This window comes from Dermacentor albipictus, chromosome 6 (assembly GCF_038994185.2).
Source record: "Dermacentor albipictus isolate Rhodes 1998 colony chromosome 6, USDA_Dalb.pri_finalv2, whole genome shotgun sequence".
In the NCBI taxonomy this organism is placed as follows: domain Eukaryota; kingdom Metazoa; phylum Arthropoda; class Arachnida; order Ixodida; family Ixodidae; genus Dermacentor; species Dermacentor albipictus.
The window spans coordinates 123,490,279-123,509,771 of record NC_091826.1 but is presented as its reverse complement, the minus strand read 5'-3'; the positions used below and the strand labels follow the sequence as shown (position 1 = coordinate 123,509,771).

The following is a 19,493-nucleotide window of genomic DNA, read 5'->3' as shown; positions in this document are numbered from 1 at the left end:
GTAGCTACATGCGCGATGAAACTGAGTACTCACAGAGATGCCACACGGTCACACTTTGCACTTTCCAGATGCTGTCGTACAGTCAAACCCCGTTACAACAAACACCACATTAATGAACATTTCAGATTAATGAACTTTTAAGAAATCCCATGCCGACTGCTTATAGTTTCAATGTAAAAATATTTCACTACTACGAACTTCAGAATAACGATCGTTATTTAATTTCTGTGTGATCTTAACAACACCTCAGTACTACGAACTCATATCCTGAAATGTGAGGATTCTTAGATTTCAGTGTATCCGTCACGGCAGTCGGAGCTCTAAGCTAGCAGATGACGCAGCGAGAAGAGCGGGCGCCTTGCAACTTGCTTCCCGCAAAAACCTAAGATGGCGCGGGAGGAGAAAGATGCGGGCGGGGACTTTTTTTTCCCCTTCTCCGTTGCGGAGGCAACGACGCACCAGGTTTTGTGAGTGGAGAGGCAGGGAACATGCGCTCGTAAAACCTGAGACGGTGCGGCAGAAGGAAAAAAAAAAGTAGTAATTAATGCTGAAGTGTGCCTATATTTTTTTATACCCTGTCCATCTTGTTTTTCTTTTGGTTATATTATTGTGTTAGAAGTGCGTGCCGGCGTTCGCGTTGCCATGCAAGCAGTTTTCTTTGAGCGAGAAAGCAGACTTTCTTCGCGAGATAGAAGACGGGAAGAAACAATCCGTCGCGGCTAAAGAACGTGGAGTGGTGCGGTCAACGATCGCCACGATTCTCAAAGATAAAGAGAAAATCTTTAAGCACCAGCAAGAATCTCAGCTTACCCCATCAAGGAAGCGACTGCGGCTCGGCGATTTCCAGAATATTGACGCAGCAGTGCTGACTTGGTTTAAGGGGGGAGGTGGGGATCGGAATTAACTTTTTTGTTTCTTGACAGAAAGGGCTGAAATTTGGCACACACACTGCACATTGCAATAAAGAGACAAATCTAAAATTTCATTAGGATATCTTAATTAGTTTTTGTTTTATAAGAATTTATAAGTTCCTTGCTTGTGGAAAGCCTGGCACAGTAATGAAACGTGATAGGGAGCTGGGAATACTTTGCATGTTTGCCCAGATGTCTAATCTACATCAAGACAGTGTTCGATTTTTTTTTTTAGTGTGCTAATAATTTTTTGCTCAACATAACATGCACATGACTGTGCTTCACTGCATGGAGCCATGTAGTAATTGTGAAATAATTAAATAATGGAAAGATAAAGAAACATTTCAAGACTGTCTTTAAGTAAAGCACAGCTTGTGGATCACAGCAAAACAAACTGGGCCAAAATCGGTCCAGCCATTGTTGTGCTACGCTTTCCACGAGCGAGGTGATTGACAAATAAATGCAATTGAGAAAACTGGCTGCAAAGTTTTAACAGCACTGCAAATTTATTCAAAGGCACCAGGGCTGTAATATTTTGAATCATTGCTGTCAGGCATCTTCTTACACCTTTGCCTCATTGTTTGGTGGGCTTTGGATGCCTTCTTCAGGCGTTCTTTATCCTTTTCTTGCGCCGTCTGTAGTAGTGCATGACCACCATTTTCATTGCCAGACCGAGCCTGGTATCGCAGTGTACACCCACAGAACGCTGTTGCCATCTTGGGCACAGAGTTTTAGCGATCAAAGAGTTCATCGCGGAAACAGGCATAATAATGAACTCACAGTCACAAGGGGCCGAAATTTGTTATTGGCATTGCTGCTTCCGCTCAGTCGCGGACACTGCGCGAAGGGAGTCGCGAACGCTGCATGCCTGCGCTTCTGCAGTCACCGCTGACACAAAACGCGGCTCGAGGCGCGTCTTAATCGTGCGACGATTCATCTGGTGAGCCTTGAGTCACCATACAGTATGTAGCTCGTCGACGGTTGGGGCTCACTCGCAGGCTGCGTGTCCCTGTCGCACGATGCGTCAAAAACGCACACCGGCTCTGCCGGCGATGGAGACCTTCGACCCGCGTCGCCTCCAACAACGCGGGCTCGCTTGCCGACTCGCGCGGCCGTACGCACAGGTGCGAGAGCCTCCGTTGGCACGTCTTCCGGTGGCTTGGTTATCAATGCCGATCTCACAGTGCAATTGTCGGCTTCGCTGCTCGAATCGCACGGTGCAAGATAACGCGGCACGTTATCCGCGTGTTCAGTCGGGTTCTCCACTTCCCCCGCTGGCCGCCGTCTTGCTCTCACCGTAGGAGGCTTGCGCTTCCGTTTTCTGAAGGCATGCTTCATTTAAAAGTTCTTTTCGAACGAGCGACGATCCATCGCTGACCTGGGAGCTTTCATAAATCCGAATTCTGCGAGTGTCGAACGAAGAAAGATGCCGGCGTGGTTTTCAAAGCAGACAACTGCGGTCCGCTGTGGTTGCCAGCTTCCCCGCTGCTGCAGCAGCAACCAATGGCGAGACGCCTCTCAGTACGGCAACCAATCGGAGGCCCGCTTTCATCGCAGGGCCCGTGTGACCGCCTCTAGCAGACCCGCGCGTCTTTTGTGTTTGTGCGTTTGTTACAAGGTGGCGACGACCGAAGAATTCAGAAACGGAATGGCGAAACTTCGAGCTTTCGTACGATACCAAGATGGCGGCGTTCGGTGGCGGGAAAGACGAGTTAGGGCTCCGCGAACCGCGGTGATTTTACGCGATTTAAAGCTGTTTTCTCGCCCTACGCACTGATAAATTAATTTTTTTTCGGGCACTTTTAGTGCGTTTTCAGTCAAACCATTTTGATACAATGTAGATTAGGCATTGCAGATACCGAAACGCGTCGTTGCCAAAAATCGATCTTTTTTGCGATTTTCGCGATCCGATCCCCGCGTCCCCCCTTAAAGACGTGAGAGCACAGAATGTGCCCGTATTAGGCCCACTGCTGCAGGAGAAGGCGTGGCAGTTCGCTGCAGTTCTTGAGGTCACCGGCTTTGAAGCGTCTTCTGGCTGGCTCCACCGTTTTCGCCAGGAAATCGGCGTAACCTGGCAGTCTGTGTCTGGCGAGTAGAAGGCAGCAGATGAAGCAGCAGCAGCGACGTGGAGGGAGGAGAGTTTCCACGAAATGGTCGAGTCTTACGCAGCAGATCATTTTTTAATGCAGACTAGACGGCCTGCTTTTATCAGCTGCTCCCGACAAGACAATGCATTTTAAAGGAGAACAGTGCAGAGGTGGCAAAAAGTCTAAGCTTCGCATCATCATGCTGTATTGCTGCAATGCCCTATATAGCCCTATACTGCCCTATAGTTTAAGCCTCTGGTGATCGGGAGGTTTTCGAAGCCGCACTGCATGAAAAATGTAGTGTCACTGCCGTGCCAGTATAGTGCGAATTAGCGTGCTTGGATGACCCGCGAGCTCTTTTCCGAGTGGCTGCTAACGGTAAACGAGAAGATGAGGAAGGAGGGGCGGCATGTTTTAATGATTGTGGACAATTGCTCGGTGCACATTGTCAACATACGGCTCACGAATGTGCGTCTCGAGTATCTGCTGCCGAACTGCACATCAGTACTTCAGCCACTGGACCAAGGAATAATAAGGCGTGTGAAGTCGCACTTCTGGAAGCGCCTTGTTCAGCAGCCGCTCATCAACCTGCGCCTGCAGCACTCGACAGCCATCAACGTCCGACAGGCTGCGGAAATGCTGACAGGCGCATGTTGGAGTGTCACGTCCACCACTATCCAAAACTGCTGGAAGAAGGCCGGCCTGACGATCACAGATGGCCAACCACAAACCGATGAACCGGCAGTGGAGGACAGTTCGAGCGAGCTTTGGAGCGAGGCGGCCGAGCAGCTAGCCGTTGATCCTTCAGTCACATTTGACGACTATGTCCAGTGTGACAAGGCGACGTGGACCTCAGCGGAGCTTGCCACTCATGACATACTGCAGAGTGTCCAGGGCACGGCGACCCAAGATGAGGAATGCAGCCACAACATGGACGATGACGTTACGGCAGCACCCGAAGACCGCGACGAGTCTGTGTCGGCTATAGATGCGTTGGACTGCTTGCGAAAACTTAGCATATTTATAGCCAAAAGTGGCACAGCGACCGAAGGCGTGCATAAGAATGCGGGCGGTCTGGAATCGTTTGTGCTGCAGAGCCTGTGCTGCACCCATCAGAAGACGGATCACGGACTTTTTCAAATAAATGTGCCTTGTCTGACGATCACATGTGCATTGTGTGAGTAACGAGTTCAAGGAGGTACTGTTTCAAAGGTAGGGCGTTTGCGTTACTGAAATGCTGTTGTTATGGCTAATTTTTGGGCTTTCACTATAACGACCTTTCAGAATAACAAACATTTTCCTGCAGTCCCCTGAACTTCGTTATACCGAGATTTCACTGTATACGCACGCTTGCAAATTCAGGTGCCCGCCTCGAGTGAGACAGCTGCGGTGCCCACAGCAAGGAATGTAAAAAACAAAAAGCAAGAAACATTGCGCTTTAGGGGCGACACGGAGCTACTTTTTTGTCGGTAGTTTTCTCGGCGTCAGCATCTGTTTTGTGCGCATCACTCGTATTATACGGTTCTTCAGTGGTGCGTGGCGGCGGAATCTATGGAAAATACGAACAGCGCGTGCCGAGAGCCAACTTCGACATTTGCTTGGATAGCTAATATAGTGAAAACTTATGAACTGGTGGGTTGATTGCCAGAATGATTACTTTTGGGGCTTTCGCTATAACAATCCATCAGAATAACGAACAATTTACTGCGGTCCCCTGAAGTTTGTTGTATCAAGATTTCACTGTATATGTTTAAAAATGAAATAATAATAATATAAGCCATTCCTGTTGATATTTTTGTCTCGCAGGACTAGACGCCGCTTTTTTTTGGGTACGAGCCATTGCAACGAGCCACTTAAGGCTTTCTTAATATATATGGGATGACTGCAGGTCAAAGGGAACTTATGGCAACCTGCCCGAAAATAACCTAATTTTGTCATACCTCTTAGTTCCCTCTTTTCCTTCCTTGACAGCACTTCCCATCTCTTGTCACCCAGTGTCTAACTCTAATAATTCGACAACTATTCATCTGCTCTGTGCAGTATATGCTGAGCCCAGCTGTACTTTTACCTCATAATCACATATAAAGTATCAGCTTACCACATTTGTTATCTAATGTGCACTGCTGCCTTTCTGTTTCTCGATGGGTTCTCCCCACGGTGAGCGGCAGTGGAAATTCTGCCCACCGCTCTGTTTTGCTGCCCACCAGCTTCGGTTGACTAGCCAAATTTCAGATTCATTTTATCCTTTTCATGATCCTTTTCCGTTATCCTCAGGTGTTCTTTTACCACATGAGGAAATATTGGAAAGAAAACTGAGTAAATTGTACTTGTTCTGTGTGCTATCAACAAAGATTGGGTAGAAAAGCGCTCGACTTTGTGCGAATTTTCGGTGATGCAATGCTGCCTTTTTGTAGCCATTGTAAAGAGGAGAGACCTGAGCTTTAGATAAATGCAGTGCCATATTTTGCTGTACAATAATGTAAGCAAACGAAGCAAATCAAAAGCGAGAAAAGCTAGCATAATCATTCGTTACTGCTGCTAGGTGCCCACAGCAAGCGCTCCTACTGGCCAACACAGATTTGAATCGTCAGCACATTTTGCATGTATTTTCTCAGCGCTGAGCTGTGCATTTCTTTGTCCCTGCAAAGTTCAGCGATCGTGGCAGGATGCATCGCTGGCTCGTATTAATTTTGCTTGTGCGTCCAAAGTGCAAGACTGGTGAATGTACACTGCAGTATGGTCGCATTGTAAGAAAAATAGAGAGAGAGATAGTCAGTCTTAGTTGCATTTGTAACCCTTCCCCGCCACCTGGTTGCACACCCCTGGTCCACCCCTAAAAAATTTCACTGGAGAGCCCTGCTCTCGGCATTTAAATGTGCCTACTAACTCTCCCAACATTTTTTCGGAAGGCTTACGAATTCGGGCTGTTTTGACAACTTAATAAATTCTGGATCAACTTTTACGAAAAACAAATTTTGTTCGTGAGAACATTCTAGATTGCACAAATGCATGCGAACATACGTTGTGATAGTACCTGCACCACCCCCTCATGGCAGCGCAGGGCACCATATACAGTCATGCCTGCATATAACGACCCCAAGCACACATGTGCCTGCTCGTTATATGAGGAAGTTTGCAATAAGTGAAATGGTGCTCAGAAAGGTCGCCAGTCAGAGCAAAGTTTATGCCTTTAAAGAAATTCGGTGGTGGTCGTCTGGCTTCTACGGTGCAGACCTGATGACAGCTTTCTCTAGTTCATTTAATCTCTGTTACTGTACATCTTATTACCACATAATGTTCTTGCTGAAGATCCAGTTTGTGTGTATACTATGCAAGTTCAAATATAAAATTTTTCATCACCAATATTGGCACGTAACAAATAAATGCTCGTAATGAGTATCCGGCATAACCAATGTATTCTAATGTCTGATGTGCTTCTTATGACGAGGTTCTGCTGTAAGGCTCTAGCGTGTGGTGTATGTTGTGTGACTTGGTGTTTGTGCACTTGCAGGTCTGCATGGATGGATTGGAGGAGGAGTCTAAACTTGTTGCTAGCGTGAGCATCCGCAGGTAAGTTACCAAACATTCCTGTGTGCACAATGATGTAGTACTTGCATCTATGCCACTTGTAGCCAGGGTAATAACGCAGAACTGAACCAAAAACCGAAAATTTTTTTATTTTTGTGAGAACTGAATTGGAACATGAAATTTTTTTCACTCTAGAGACCGAAAAGAAAAACCGACGCGTTTCAGTTCAGATTAAGCATGCGCTCTGTAGCTTTTCATTCAAGCATTGCCTGTGCTTGTGGCTCAACTGTCACCTCATTTGGATATGGAAACAAGCTTGCTGTCATTTTAGAAGTGGCTGCTCTATTAGTGCTGCTTTCAGTATGTTTCATTAGAATACATGTCCATTTTTTCCACATGCTTCCGCACACTGGAATAGGCTTCCCAAAAGCATTGGTGAATGTAAAACGTGTTCAGAGTTTCTGTCTTTATTGTCTCGCGGTCTGCCGTAGCATAATATCATCCCGTTTACTTCATATAATTTGGCTGGCATTGCGCTTCATGCGATAGTGTACCCCTTCCATTTCTGTGTTGCAATTTTGCACCGCAGTTCACTGAAAGCCATTTTGCCGTCGAGATGACTCATCGACGTTACGTATTTTGTTACTTTTACCACCTGTGCTTAGCTGTTTTAAGTTTTTGTCACATGTTCATTTTCCTCCAATTGTCCACCCCTGCAATAATGCCCTTGTGGTGCTGCAGGTGCTTGTACAAATAAAAAAAGAAAGGAAGGCAGGCATGTTCATAATACATTCATGAACGTATGAGACTGGTGCCTGTCAAAATGTTATCCAGTGGTGAGAAACCTATAATTCGTGAAATCAAGAAGCCCTTTCTAGCGGGGCAGTCCCTTTTGATCATACCTGTATGTAAACTGGAGTAGCTGCAATAAAAATGATGTATCGCTTCTGAGGTGCTTCTACAATGTGAGAACAGCACACTTACCTTTTTAGAGTGCAGTTCTTAGGCACCTCGCCGTTCCTGTGTTAAGCATTGGCATCCCTCAGCATAAACAAGCGAACGAGCACAGTGAAGGATGAAAGAGCGAACACAGAGGGCAGTGGGGTATAAAAGACGGCGATAGCGAAGCGAGCACAAGGAGGAAAGCGGGGAAGAGAGTATGGTGGAAGCGTGAGAAGAAAAGCATAGTGCCTCCCAAGGCAGGCTCTACGGCGGCAACCGCTACGAGATGGCGCCAGAGTAGCATGCTGTTGTCTGTTCAACGATGACGCCACCGAACTGGCATGCAGCGAGCGCGTCCACTGATACCATATATGGAAACAAAGTGCTGCATGAGCAGAAGTCTGTTGGCGGCAGCTGCTGTGAATCATACCCGCGCGTCACTCGCGCGTCACCCACGCGCTGCCTATCGCGATCTCCTGATTAGCGATGCAGGCATGGCACACTTCACTTCGCTTGCAATGTGCCGCATGATACAGATTGTCCGCGCCAGCCACACTAGTCACAGCATTCTCTTCCTAACGTAAACCATGTACCTGTGGTTCCCAAGAAAGTGGATAGGGAAACGGCGCCACAGTAGCTCAATTGGTAGAGCATCGCACGCGAAATGCGGAGGTTGTGGGATCATTCCCCACCTGCGGCAAGTTGTTTTTTTTTTTCATCCACTTTGATTTCCATTATTTATCGTTTCTTTATTTCATTTATTAAGCACATGTAATTTCCCCTATGTTGTCCTTGGTGTCAGTGTTTGTTAGTGTCTTATAATATGTACCTTTATGCAGTGGAACCCCGTTCATACGTTTTTCACCGGACCGAGGAAAAAAAACGTAACAGCCGGGAAAACGCAACAGTGAGGAAAGCTCCGAAAATGAATGAAAAAAGTGCAGCTTCAACTATAGACCATTTATTCCACAGAGTGTGCTTAGGACTTAATAAAGTCTGGAATGGTGGCTTGCTGTTTCTTTCGCTCGCTAGAAATCACCACACGTTTCTCAATAGCCTGGAAGGCCGCATTGCTGTCAGCATCGCTGTGAGGTGCGACGTACCTGCAGAGGAGGTCCAGAGCCGCGACGGCTTCTCCAAAGCTAGGATTTGGCAACTCCCCGGCAACATGCGGCTCGAGCTCCTCCTCGTCACCGCGCCACAGCAATGGCAACAGGCGAAGGAATATCCGCGGGAAATTTTGCCCTCTTTGGAGTAATCATGCTAACATGCTAACAATTGTTTAGTATTGCTGCGGAGCGCGCGCGTCCGAGCAGCCCGGTTGCGCGTAGCGTGGCGTGGTTTCACGAGAAATGTAAACAAGAGAGGAGAGCTGGCCCGATAGGCGTAGCAACCCCATGAGCAACGCCAACTTCTGGCTTCACTTTAGCTTCACAAAGAGTGATGTCAGGACCTCTCCCGAGTTTCCTTCCTCCGCGAGTCGACCCGTCCAACAACCATGCGGTGACCATAATCACAGTGATGATAGTAAGAGCATTTTTCACGAATGGCCGTCTAGTGGCGGCCTCTCGAACTGGCGTGCGGCTTCTTGCAGCCAGTTCCATAGCCAAGCCCGGCCAAAACTTGTCAAAAGCCAAAATGGCGGTTGGAGCGCGTTGCCAACTTTAGCCCAGGTGGGTTCAGGGTACTAAGTTGCGACGTATCATGCGGGAATGTTTTCACAGCTACTACGTAACCTCGGGGTTCCTTATACATTGGATCCTATGGAAGCTATGCCGGGACCGGATGAAAACGACATAGCAGCCGGGAGAACGCACCAGTGAGCAACGTAATAGCGTGGTTCTACTGTAATTGTAATACAAGATATTCACACGCAAAATGAAAACACATATAGAGCTGCGCTCAAATTTCGCATTAAGGAGTACAGCATACCTGCCAACTCTTCCGAATTTTCCGTAAAATGTGCAAATTTCAAGCAGTCTTACGAAGTGCGAATCTTCTTGGAATTTTATGGAACACATTTTATTTGCACAAAAAAAAGCAATGTGATAGGGTAGTAAAACGACAACTTGGTACCTTGTGCCACCGCGAGAGGGCAATATGTATGCATGGTATCATCACCAGCAGCTGCAAGGTTGTAGTGACTTCTGTTGTCTTTTATGGGGGTCACGTATTCATATCCAAAGCTCGATGGTGCAGATATCGCCTCTAGCGCCTCCGCAAACCTGTTGCCATGCTGTTGCCTTTGTTTGCCCGGGCACGCGGGTTTAGACTTTAGTCAGCTTCAGTCACTGCAGTGTTGGCCTCGCCTTTTGTGTGACTAGCTGCCGCGTCGGACGCAGTGCAACTCCGGCCTGTATCGGCTTCGCAGTGCACTGGCATGCTCGAAGCCCCGACAGTACTTCCAAGTGTTTTTAAAATTGTAAATGGCAGAATTTCCGTGCTTTATGCCATCGAAGAAAGGAGAGAAGTTCGGATTCTGCACCACTTGTGCCTGTGATGTGACCATCTCGCATGATGGCAAGTCTGACATGTAGGTCCACATCGCTTCAAAAAAGCATCAGGGATACGTGCGAGTCACGGACAGCCAGCCAAGCCTAGCAGGTTTTGTACGCAGCGACAACGACCTCGGTGTGATTCGTGCAGAATGCCTCTTCAGAGCATTTTTAGTTGAACACAACGTCCTGCTGAGTGTCAGCGATCATGCCGGACCTCTTTTCCGGAAGATGTTCCCCAAGTGCGAAGAAGCGAAACGCTACGCCTGTGGACAAACAAAGACGACGTCAATTGTTCTGCAAATGCAGGCTCAACCAGGTTTGATAGGGGTTGGTTGCCCATGCCATCTCATCAACTTGGCCTCCCAAAAAGGAGCTTCATGTCTTCCTGTAAACCGTTGATGAGGTTTTGGTTGAGATTTTTCTTTACCTAGATAAAAGCTCGAAACGGGAAGATCGACTTAAAGAGTTCCAAAGAATTCATGACGCCGTGGTCAGAAAAATGTTGAAGCATTCGCCGCCACGTTGGCTGTCGTTGGGAAAGTGTTTGAAGAGGCTGCTCGACCAGTGGAAACCAGCACTCAGCTTTTTTTTATCTGAAACAAAGCAGTGCAACAAGCAGAGCTTGTTTTGGGGTCACACCAAATTCTGAAGACTTCCTCACAAACCCCCAAGAACCCTGCACTGACCCCAAAGTCTGCTACACATCTTCACAAGACTGTTGCAGGTGTCGGGAAAAAAAGCACTGACGGCAATGAGCTCTCGCTAAAGAAGAAAGGAGCTCATTCTGGACCTCAAGCAAAAAAACTGCTACTTCATACCAAGGATTTTGGGGAAGCCAGCCACGTGACCTGTGAGGAGCGCCTGTCCTTATTTTTTGTCATCGGAGCTAAACAGGGCATGCTGTCTTTTTCTCCAAAATGTTATACCGCTTTTTTAAGAAGGCAAATTGCCTTCTTCAGGCACAGGCTCCTCAGATTCATGAACTGAGGGCCCTCTTGAACCGCCTTTTCGAGGATTTCCTGACTAGATTTGTGCGCCCAGGTGTTGTTAAGGCATGTCATTCATTGCTGGAAGTGGACTACGGAGCTGCAGAGAACCAGAAAGGTGATGAAGACATAGTCATTGGCAGCACTACCTACTCTGCGTTTGAAACACTGAGCTGCATTGAGAGAGAGCAGTTCTCTGCTGTACGTCTCTACTTAACGAGTTCGAGTCCTGGATCAGGACGAATTTTTTTTGAACTGCGAGGCTTTTCTTCTAGGAATCCATATGAGTTTTCTTTGTAGCACTTGCTACGAATGGATGGATGTCTCATATTCCCTTAATTCTCTCCACCTTGTGGCTTTCCGCAGAACTTTTACGCCAAACATTCTATCATTGTTAATTTAGTTAGTAAGCGAATATTTACAAGTTTATACAGCCAATAAAACTACTGTCATTACTTTGTACAGCTATCTACTAATTTGCTATAGCAATCAGTGCTTCACCTTTCAGATGGAACTGCGAATTTTTTCATTTTAGATTACTCACACAGCCAAAACATAATATGGCAACCAAGAAATAGGTGGAAGGAAGCTTGAACACACCACGGAGTTTGGGTAGGATGCAAATTTTGCCTTTAGGTGTGGCTTCACGGGATCGCAGGGCGTGCTACTGTAAAACCATACTGTAAGTTGAAATTTCCTCTGTTGTGAAGCCACACTTGAAGGCAAAATTCATCTTCAAGGTGAGGGGGTGACTTAAAAGCTAAGGATTCTGGTGAAAAACCTCACCTTATATTCAAATAAGTACAGTAATCATCTTGCTCAATGTTGTGCTTACAATATGTTCCAAAATTTTATGCCAACTGAAACTCCTAAAAGTTGAGTGCTAGAAGTGGAGGTTGTTTGCTGCACTCCACATACAGATATTCAAGCAGATACAGTAGACTCCTGTTAATTCAGTTACAGTAAATTCAATCTCAACTGATGGTCCCGGCTGGCGCCCATTCTATTTCGGCCTCATGCGGTCGCAGGGCTTTGTCTCAAAAGCGATCTGCTTTGAGGCCACAGTCTAGGTGGGTCGACGGCTCGTAGCTTTGAGTGTACGTTGCTTTGTGTGTTCTCACTCCTCAGTTTGCATTGAAGCATCACTTCGCTTGCTGTTGCTGCCGCAATTCCTCATGCCAGCATTTCGGAAGCGAGTGTCCACGTTCATCAAGTGTGAAGTGTTCCTGTTTGCCTGTGCACATTGACGCCATGCTAGTTAATTTAGTTGGTAAGCAAATGTTTAGAAGGGGGCGTTCTATTCTGGTGGCTGCTGCGTATGGTGCGGCCGCAGGAGCCCCGTCTTGGAATAAAGTCTGTAGTGCAGACAGTGTAGGCATCTAGGCATAACAAGGGCCGATAGCACCGTGTGCACTATAGCACCCGTAGTCTTCTGGGTCACCCGCGTTCACAAAGTGAAATGTCGCTGCATATTTTTTCTGTCATTTTCTTTTAATATGACCCGCGAGATAATTCCACCAGTTTCGTCGGTACCGTCAGGATCGAATTAACGGAAGTCTACGGTGATGTAATGTGTGCATTGTATGTCCATTTTGCTTAAGATGCTGCAGTGTAGATGTGCTGAAGGCTGAAGGTAGACATGCTCTTTATATCCTGTACTGGACTTGTTCACTTTCGGTTCTTTCCTGGCACCTCTGTTCATTTTCATATTGCCAGTATTGCTTGCTTGCACCATGTGCATTTTGCTTGTGCATTAAATGTTAAGTGCAAATTAAATTACCGTATTTACCTGACTAAGTCGACTCGAATGTAAGTAGACCCCCCCCCCATATCGCTTGATAGGGAAAAAAAAAAATACAGAGCATACCCGAGGGTGCATTTCATAACGAAAATTTATTAGTAGCTGACATGGTCACTGGACTACTACTCGTTTTCACTAGTACTGTCATCGTCATCGTTGCTACGGTCCCACAGTGCATCGTCGTACAGCGAAATTTCACATTTGGCAAATGACCACACCACGACATCTTGTGGAACAGCAGCCCACGCCGAATGCACCCAATCACACGCAGCTGTCGGGAGGCTTTTTTGGCATGTCCGGTTGGCGTAATTTCGCAATCTACGTAACTACGTTGTAGTTGTTGGTCTCACTCACTTTTTTGGCGGTGCCATGTTTTAGTTTCGACTCCCCACTTCAGATTTTCAAATTTTAAAAGAGTGGTCGACTTACAATCGTGTAAATACGGTACATTACGTTGTCATAATTAATCACAAGCTCTTAGCTACAGTGTCGTCTCTTGTAGAATCTGTGTCACTTTTGGACATTCAAAACCATCACTCAGATTGTTCTAATTGGTCCCTATTCTTTATTTCAGCGATGGGTCAGTCCACATTTCATGCACGGACAAGCACAATGGCCGCACTGAGTCTGTTACGCTGGATCCAACAACCACGACTGCCACAGCAGAAGCTTCCGGAAGCTGACGATGCGGCTTTTTTAACTTAGGTTTCTTGCTTAAGCAGCCCTGCTTGGCTGTCATAGTCACTGAACGTGTTTTTCGCCGGCCTCCCTGCCTGTGAATTTTTTTTTCCTCACCAGTCAGCGGCACGGGTGTCGGTGCCCTTTGTGATGCGTGAAACTTGACGACAGAAGCAACGCCGAGTGCCCTGGGAGAAGTGTTTTTGTAAGTTAGTCTCCACGTCGTGATGTGTTTTGTAAGGTATGCAGTGTGAGCGTACTCATGCTGCTTGTTGGCTGGCAGTTTTGTTTGTTTTGTTTGTTTGATTTTTTTTTTCTGTGTAAATACAGTTATGCGTTAGGCAGGGCTCTGTGAAAAGCAAAATATGCCGCCATCTGCCAAAAGCTTTTAAAGGCACGAGCATTGAGGACCAGAGCATATAATTGACAAAATTACGTTGTGTGGTCCAAGGCCACTAGCCTTTTTTGTTCTAAGCTTCAGACTGGTGAGAGGTGAAAGACCAGGTTATGCAGATGATGACTACTGCTAGCGCTAGCATTTAATGCGTTGCAGAAGATCCTCCCCATTTTGTTGCTCTCTCTCATAGGCTCGGTCCAAGTCTCGCATATCGTCTCAAGCACACATTAAACAATGTGACACAAATTCAAGTTTCTTGGTGCCTTGCGCTGTTTACGCACACAACAAGGCTGAACTCTTGTCTTATGTCATTTTATAAAAATTTGTTTTGAACCAATTTGGATGCTTTCCTGTTTTTCTCCATTGAAGGGATGGTTGCATTGAATGCGAGATGTTATGGCATTCAATGGCATCTTCGGCTGGTCATTTTGAAGTGCTCTAGACTACTCTCATGAGCAGCGTTGTATTTGACTGGTTTAAAAAGAGCATGCCTTACATTCAGCTGGTTCTTTTCAATCACTCCTCTCGTGCTGAGTACTCTCAGGTGCTCAGAGTCTAGTTGTTGGAGCAGTCGTCACATGATCACAGCGTAGCGTTGCAGTATTGCCTGTATTAGTGACAGTTGGCTGTAATCCAGGCCTCTGCATGCTGGAGTCGCAACGAATGCTCGTTTCATCAGTGTGTCCGCCGCTTTTTTTTTCTGTCGGGAGCATGCCGAGACCTTTGGCACAAGGCTTCAACATGAAATATAATCTTTTCTTTAGTCACGTGGTTTCATTTCTGTCATTTCCTCCTCTAAGAGCATGTTACACATTCAGCTTGCGTGCTTGTTCTCTCCATCTGAGCTCGAGGAAAGGTGGGTCTGCCCGACCCTGAATTGAAGGATGGAGGTGACCAGTCGAAGATGCCACTAATGTAACATTCCAGCACTCTGCTAACTATTTACCACACCATTTGCGTTTGTCACCCTTGCTTACACTCCAGAACCTTTATTCAGCCGAACCCGCTGATAGCAGTACTGGTTTCAACAGTAATATCAGAATAACAATGAGCAGCCACAGCACTGTAAAATGAATCGCTGACTACAATGTTCCCATGCTGTGTTATTGGTTATAGCAATTAAATCTGGCTAATGGGTGTCTGCCTCAAAATGAAAAGGAACACGAAATCCTGGATTAAAAAAAACTCGCTATGTTCTGCTGTTGCCTGTGTGGCGGGCACCTTCACTGCACCAGCCTCACATGCCTCTTTCCCATCTCCCTTCCACCCCCCTGAAAACGCGAGTCGACTGTGCCGACAGTCATAGATGCCTGCTGGGGCAGTCAGTGAGATGGGAAAGAGGTGGTGCGAGGGTGGTGATGCGACAGGTGTACACGAGGCACCAGCTGTTGAGTATCTTTTTTTCTGGATTTCATGTTTTCTTTTTCGCACAGACACCCAGTAGCCAGATTTAACTGTTATAACCAATAACGCGGTGTGGCAACATTGCAGCGAGCAGGCTGTTTTACCATGCACACACAAAAAGTTCATGGTCCTGTAGCTGTGCATTTTAATTTTGTTAAAACCGGTAATGTCATAAGTGGGTTCAGCTGTATCTCATAAGTGTTTCCCAACCGTCGCCCTAGTTAACTGCTATCCTTTCACGTCCGAGAAGCATGTAACAGAGTATCAACAACTTCGGAAATGGGCCAGTACTGATTTAATTTTAGCAGAGTTCACGAAATTAATACGTTTTTTTTACCATGGAAGTACGAAATGCCAGTCCAGAAAAGGCACGAAACTGCAAACATGCACAATGTGCCTGTTACACAAACTACTTATAGGTTGTGAAACTGTTGGGTTCTACACTACTTTCTGTACCAAGAAGCGGCTGCATAGTTGGTACCTTTGAAAGAGGCACCCACTGTTGCAAAATCTGAGCCGACACCCCGTCCCTTCTTAATAGTGCCTGTCCTCTGCCGCATTGTTTGTCAGCTGAGAGGTTTCACTTTGTTACGAATGCGGTCTGGCTGTAAGGGGGCTCGTGGTGTAACAGTGTGCATAGAACACATACTTCAAGAAAGGAAAAATACAGATGCACACTCTCTGCTATAGTTTTATTACACATGAACCTACCTCTTTCAGGTACTGCATTTACATTGTATATGCCTAGATATTGCCTTAAATATTACCATATTTGCACAATTCTTTTTAAATTTCAGCTTAAAAAATGCCTCGCATTATATTCAGGGTTTGTGACACTGTTTCTTCTTTTTTCTTTCCTGGCACTTCAAACTGCATGGCACCAAACCACCAGGCATCACCGCAATAGCTATTGTGCACATAGCCGTGTTTGAAGCTTTGCCGTGTACAGTTGTGCCGCAGGCTTTTCTGAAGTGCTGCCCGTCCAATGACCTTAGAGGCATGGAGAATGACACTGTTCTCACTGACACTGACGTCGGCAGTAACGAGTAAATAGTGCATACACTCACCCTATCGCTTTATTTTGCGACGACAGGTATATACAGTCGAATCTAGTTAAGTCGAACATGATTAATTCGAACTTTCGGTTTATTCAAACTGACGCTGTGGTCCCGTCAAAGCCATGTGTATTCCAATGGGCAAAAACGCCCGGTAATTCGAACACGCAAACATTTGCGTCGGTTAACTCAAACCTACTGCGCTTCGACAATGCTCTCTGCAGCGCGCCAAAACACGCGGCGGCGCCTCCGACTAGCATTCCTCTGACCCCGCCATGGAGGAAAAGCTTAGGAGAGACTTGTCAACGCCGCGCGCGAAGAAAAAAAAAAAGAGAGCCGTGGCGGAAATTTGTGCGCAGGCGCGCATCACCGATGACTTGTGTTCGTGACGGGTTAGTGACGTCTGCTATGTCCCGGCACCGCCATGTACCCCATCGAGAACGTCTCAAATTTCTGACTTAACAAACCGCCGTCCGACTTTCCGGACTTTTTTGCCGTGACCGCAGGCCCGAAATGGCATTAATCGAAGCCACCGCCACCGCCAATTTGAGTGTCGTGCCGCCTCGAGCCGGCACTCTCGCACGTAGATCCGCTGTCAGCAGTAGCCGCTCCGCGGCGACGCTAGGCCTAGCTACTTCGACGTTCCCTACCAATTTTCTTGCAGTTCGGCGCTGTGTTTTTCATTGAAACAATTCGCCGCTGTTGGCAATGGCGCCGCCATCGCCTTTGTAATCCTCGTCAATGTCTTCGGAGTGCGGAAAGAACAGCGTATTGCATAACGCCGGTTCCCGAAAGTCAACTTCGCCCCGATACAGCAGTCTTACGTGGTGCTGCATACCAAACGTTCGAAGGGGCAATTGTCGCTGGACATGTTTCCTTTTATTATACATGCGTGCACCCGCCGCCTCCCCTCGCAGTATGAGCACCGATACGCCGAATAACTGACCGTAATTTGTAAATGCGTGTGAATAAATGTTGTAGAACTTCTCGCTTATGTGTTAGCTCAGTGCACATATGCCACTGATGTAAGTCCTCCATTCAATTAGCCTCCTTTAATTCGAACAAATTTTCGGGCCCCTTCGAGTTCGAATTATCGAGATTCGACTGTAATAATAGAGCAGTCTGGGCATGTGCTTTTATGCGGCTTTTCCAGTTTGCGACATCACTGTTTCATAACAGTAATACCTTTTTCTTTTTTTTCTTTGAGAGACCAAAAGTCCCTCCTCACGTTACATTCGTGGTCGCATTATTTATGTCCAAATACGGTAAATTCGGAAGCACTAATGAATGTGATCTGATTAACAGTGGTCAAAGACGGGTTGTTTCTTGTTTCTGGAGCCAGTGTTCTGACATATGAGCGTTGGCTCTAGATCTAGAGACATTCCTTAATTGACTAGTGTTGATACTTCAAATTTTCATCTTGCTCTGTACCTGTTTTCAACAAAACTGACATTTTGTTGGTGCTTCTGATTAGATATTTTTGGTTGGACCTGTCCTGCAGAATTTGTTGATATGTGTCAAGTGTGCTAGAGCACATTGCACACTGAAGAGTCGTGCGACCACCTTGGTCGCACATGGCGACTGTGGTCGAAAAGTGACCGTTTTAGGGCAGTCGTTCACTGTTCGGTTCTTCAAGTCCGACGGTAGTTGCAGAGCTGCTGAACCATTCAGGAGCGTGTCAAAGCAGCAAGTTGGAATATGCAAATGGAGGTGCATTGCCATGGCCACATTTGTGACATAGAAATAAATACTTCTGTCTCTTTCTTTGCCTGAGACACTGGCACCATCAGGGTATGTTAACTCCACTTGAACATGTAAACTAAACAGACCTTCAGTGAGTCTTGCATTCACATTGGCTGGGAAATCTGATGAAAACATGCACACACGCAAAAAAAACGTCAATTAGATGGAATCAGCTCGTCCTTTCTGTTTTCTTCCTTTGTATATGCGATTTTGTCACTTCTAGTAGGAATGCAATTTGTATAGCCATCAACTAGCTTGGCTTGACTGCAGTTACATCAATATCGCCATCAAAACACATAGGGAACAAGAATAATAAGTGAAAACTAATGATTGGCAAGCATGTACAAGATAGCATATGTGTGTAGCTTGGAGTGAATTTTTCTAAATTGGGGAGAATGTTGTTTTTATGGTAGACAGGACACAAAGAATACTGGACGTCTCTCTTGATGTCATCTTTTTTTTTATACTCTGTTTAATAATCTGGATGCAAACTTGTTCACGCGCCTACAAATGGCAGGTCGTGTTTGCTGATGTGAATGTTGCGAGATGTTGCTTGGTTGCCAGTTGTAGTCATTTGTGCAACCTCTGTCAGCTGCCACTGTGAATGCACCTTGGAAGGGTGGCAGATTGGACTAACTAATCTATTCTTATTGCAAAAACTTATACCGTGAAGCAAGAAACAGAACCCGAGCGCTTGTTTTTCTTCTGTCATTTTGCTCCATGGGTCGCACTGTTCTACTCTGAAACAGAAGCATTTGTACGCCTTCAAAGAAAATGGTTCCAAGATGGACATCCCCGTATTTCATCTGACACCAGTATGTTGTCAGATAGTGTGTTCTCTTGTTCTTTTTGACAGCAACAATTTTCGATGAGCAAATATCTGAAATGGCTCACTCTTTTTAAGGCACGATGTAAACGGAATGAATGTTGATGTTGCTCCCGCACCTGAAATATTTTGCGATTTCAGGCTTAGAGTTAACGTTTGTGAGTGCAACAAAGCTCACTGACAAATTTCTCAATCGGTTCTGACTGCGTTTTTAACAAGACTGCAGATGCAAAAAATCTGCTATAATGAACTCTTGAACGGACGTATAATCGTCATAAAAGGGGCTTATATAAGAGCACAACAGTGAATCCTGTAAACAATGGAAGCAAAATGGAACTGACTATTGAAATACATTTGTTTTTTTACTAAACAGAACCATGTGTATACATCTACATTTGTGTAATAAAGCTTTAGTTGAGATTCAGCATTTGTTCCTCTTCTATATTGTACCGTCAGTGTTTCATGCATGCCATTTTAGTACAACCAAATACCCAAATTTCTGTTCACTTACATACAAGAGGTGCACAATAGCTGATAACACACGCACACGATGGACATGTCTCCTCAAAGAGGTGGCCAGGCTTTGATAATAGTTTGCAGGTAGAAATCTCACCATTGTAGCTGTCACAAAAGCAGA

General features: G+C 46.0%; 1 protein-coding gene across 2 annotated transcripts in view; it reads left to right on the top strand.

Moving 5' to 3' along the window:
• LOC135899471 (heat shock 70 kDa protein 14-like) overlaps positions 1-19,280 on the top strand; it is a 67,077-nt gene extending 47,797 nt beyond the window's left edge. For both annotated transcript variants that reach the window (XM_065428744.1, XM_065428745.2), the window contains exons 13-14: positions 6,510-6,568; positions 13,328-19,280. In XM_065428744.1, the coding sequence (XP_065284816.1) occupies positions 6,510-6,568; positions 13,328-13,436 (168 nt within the window). In that variant the 3' untranslated portion in view covers positions 13,437-19,280. The remainder of the gene's footprint in view (positions 1-6,509; positions 6,569-13,327) is intronic.
• The last annotated feature ends 213 nt before the right edge of the window (positions 19,281-19,493 follow it).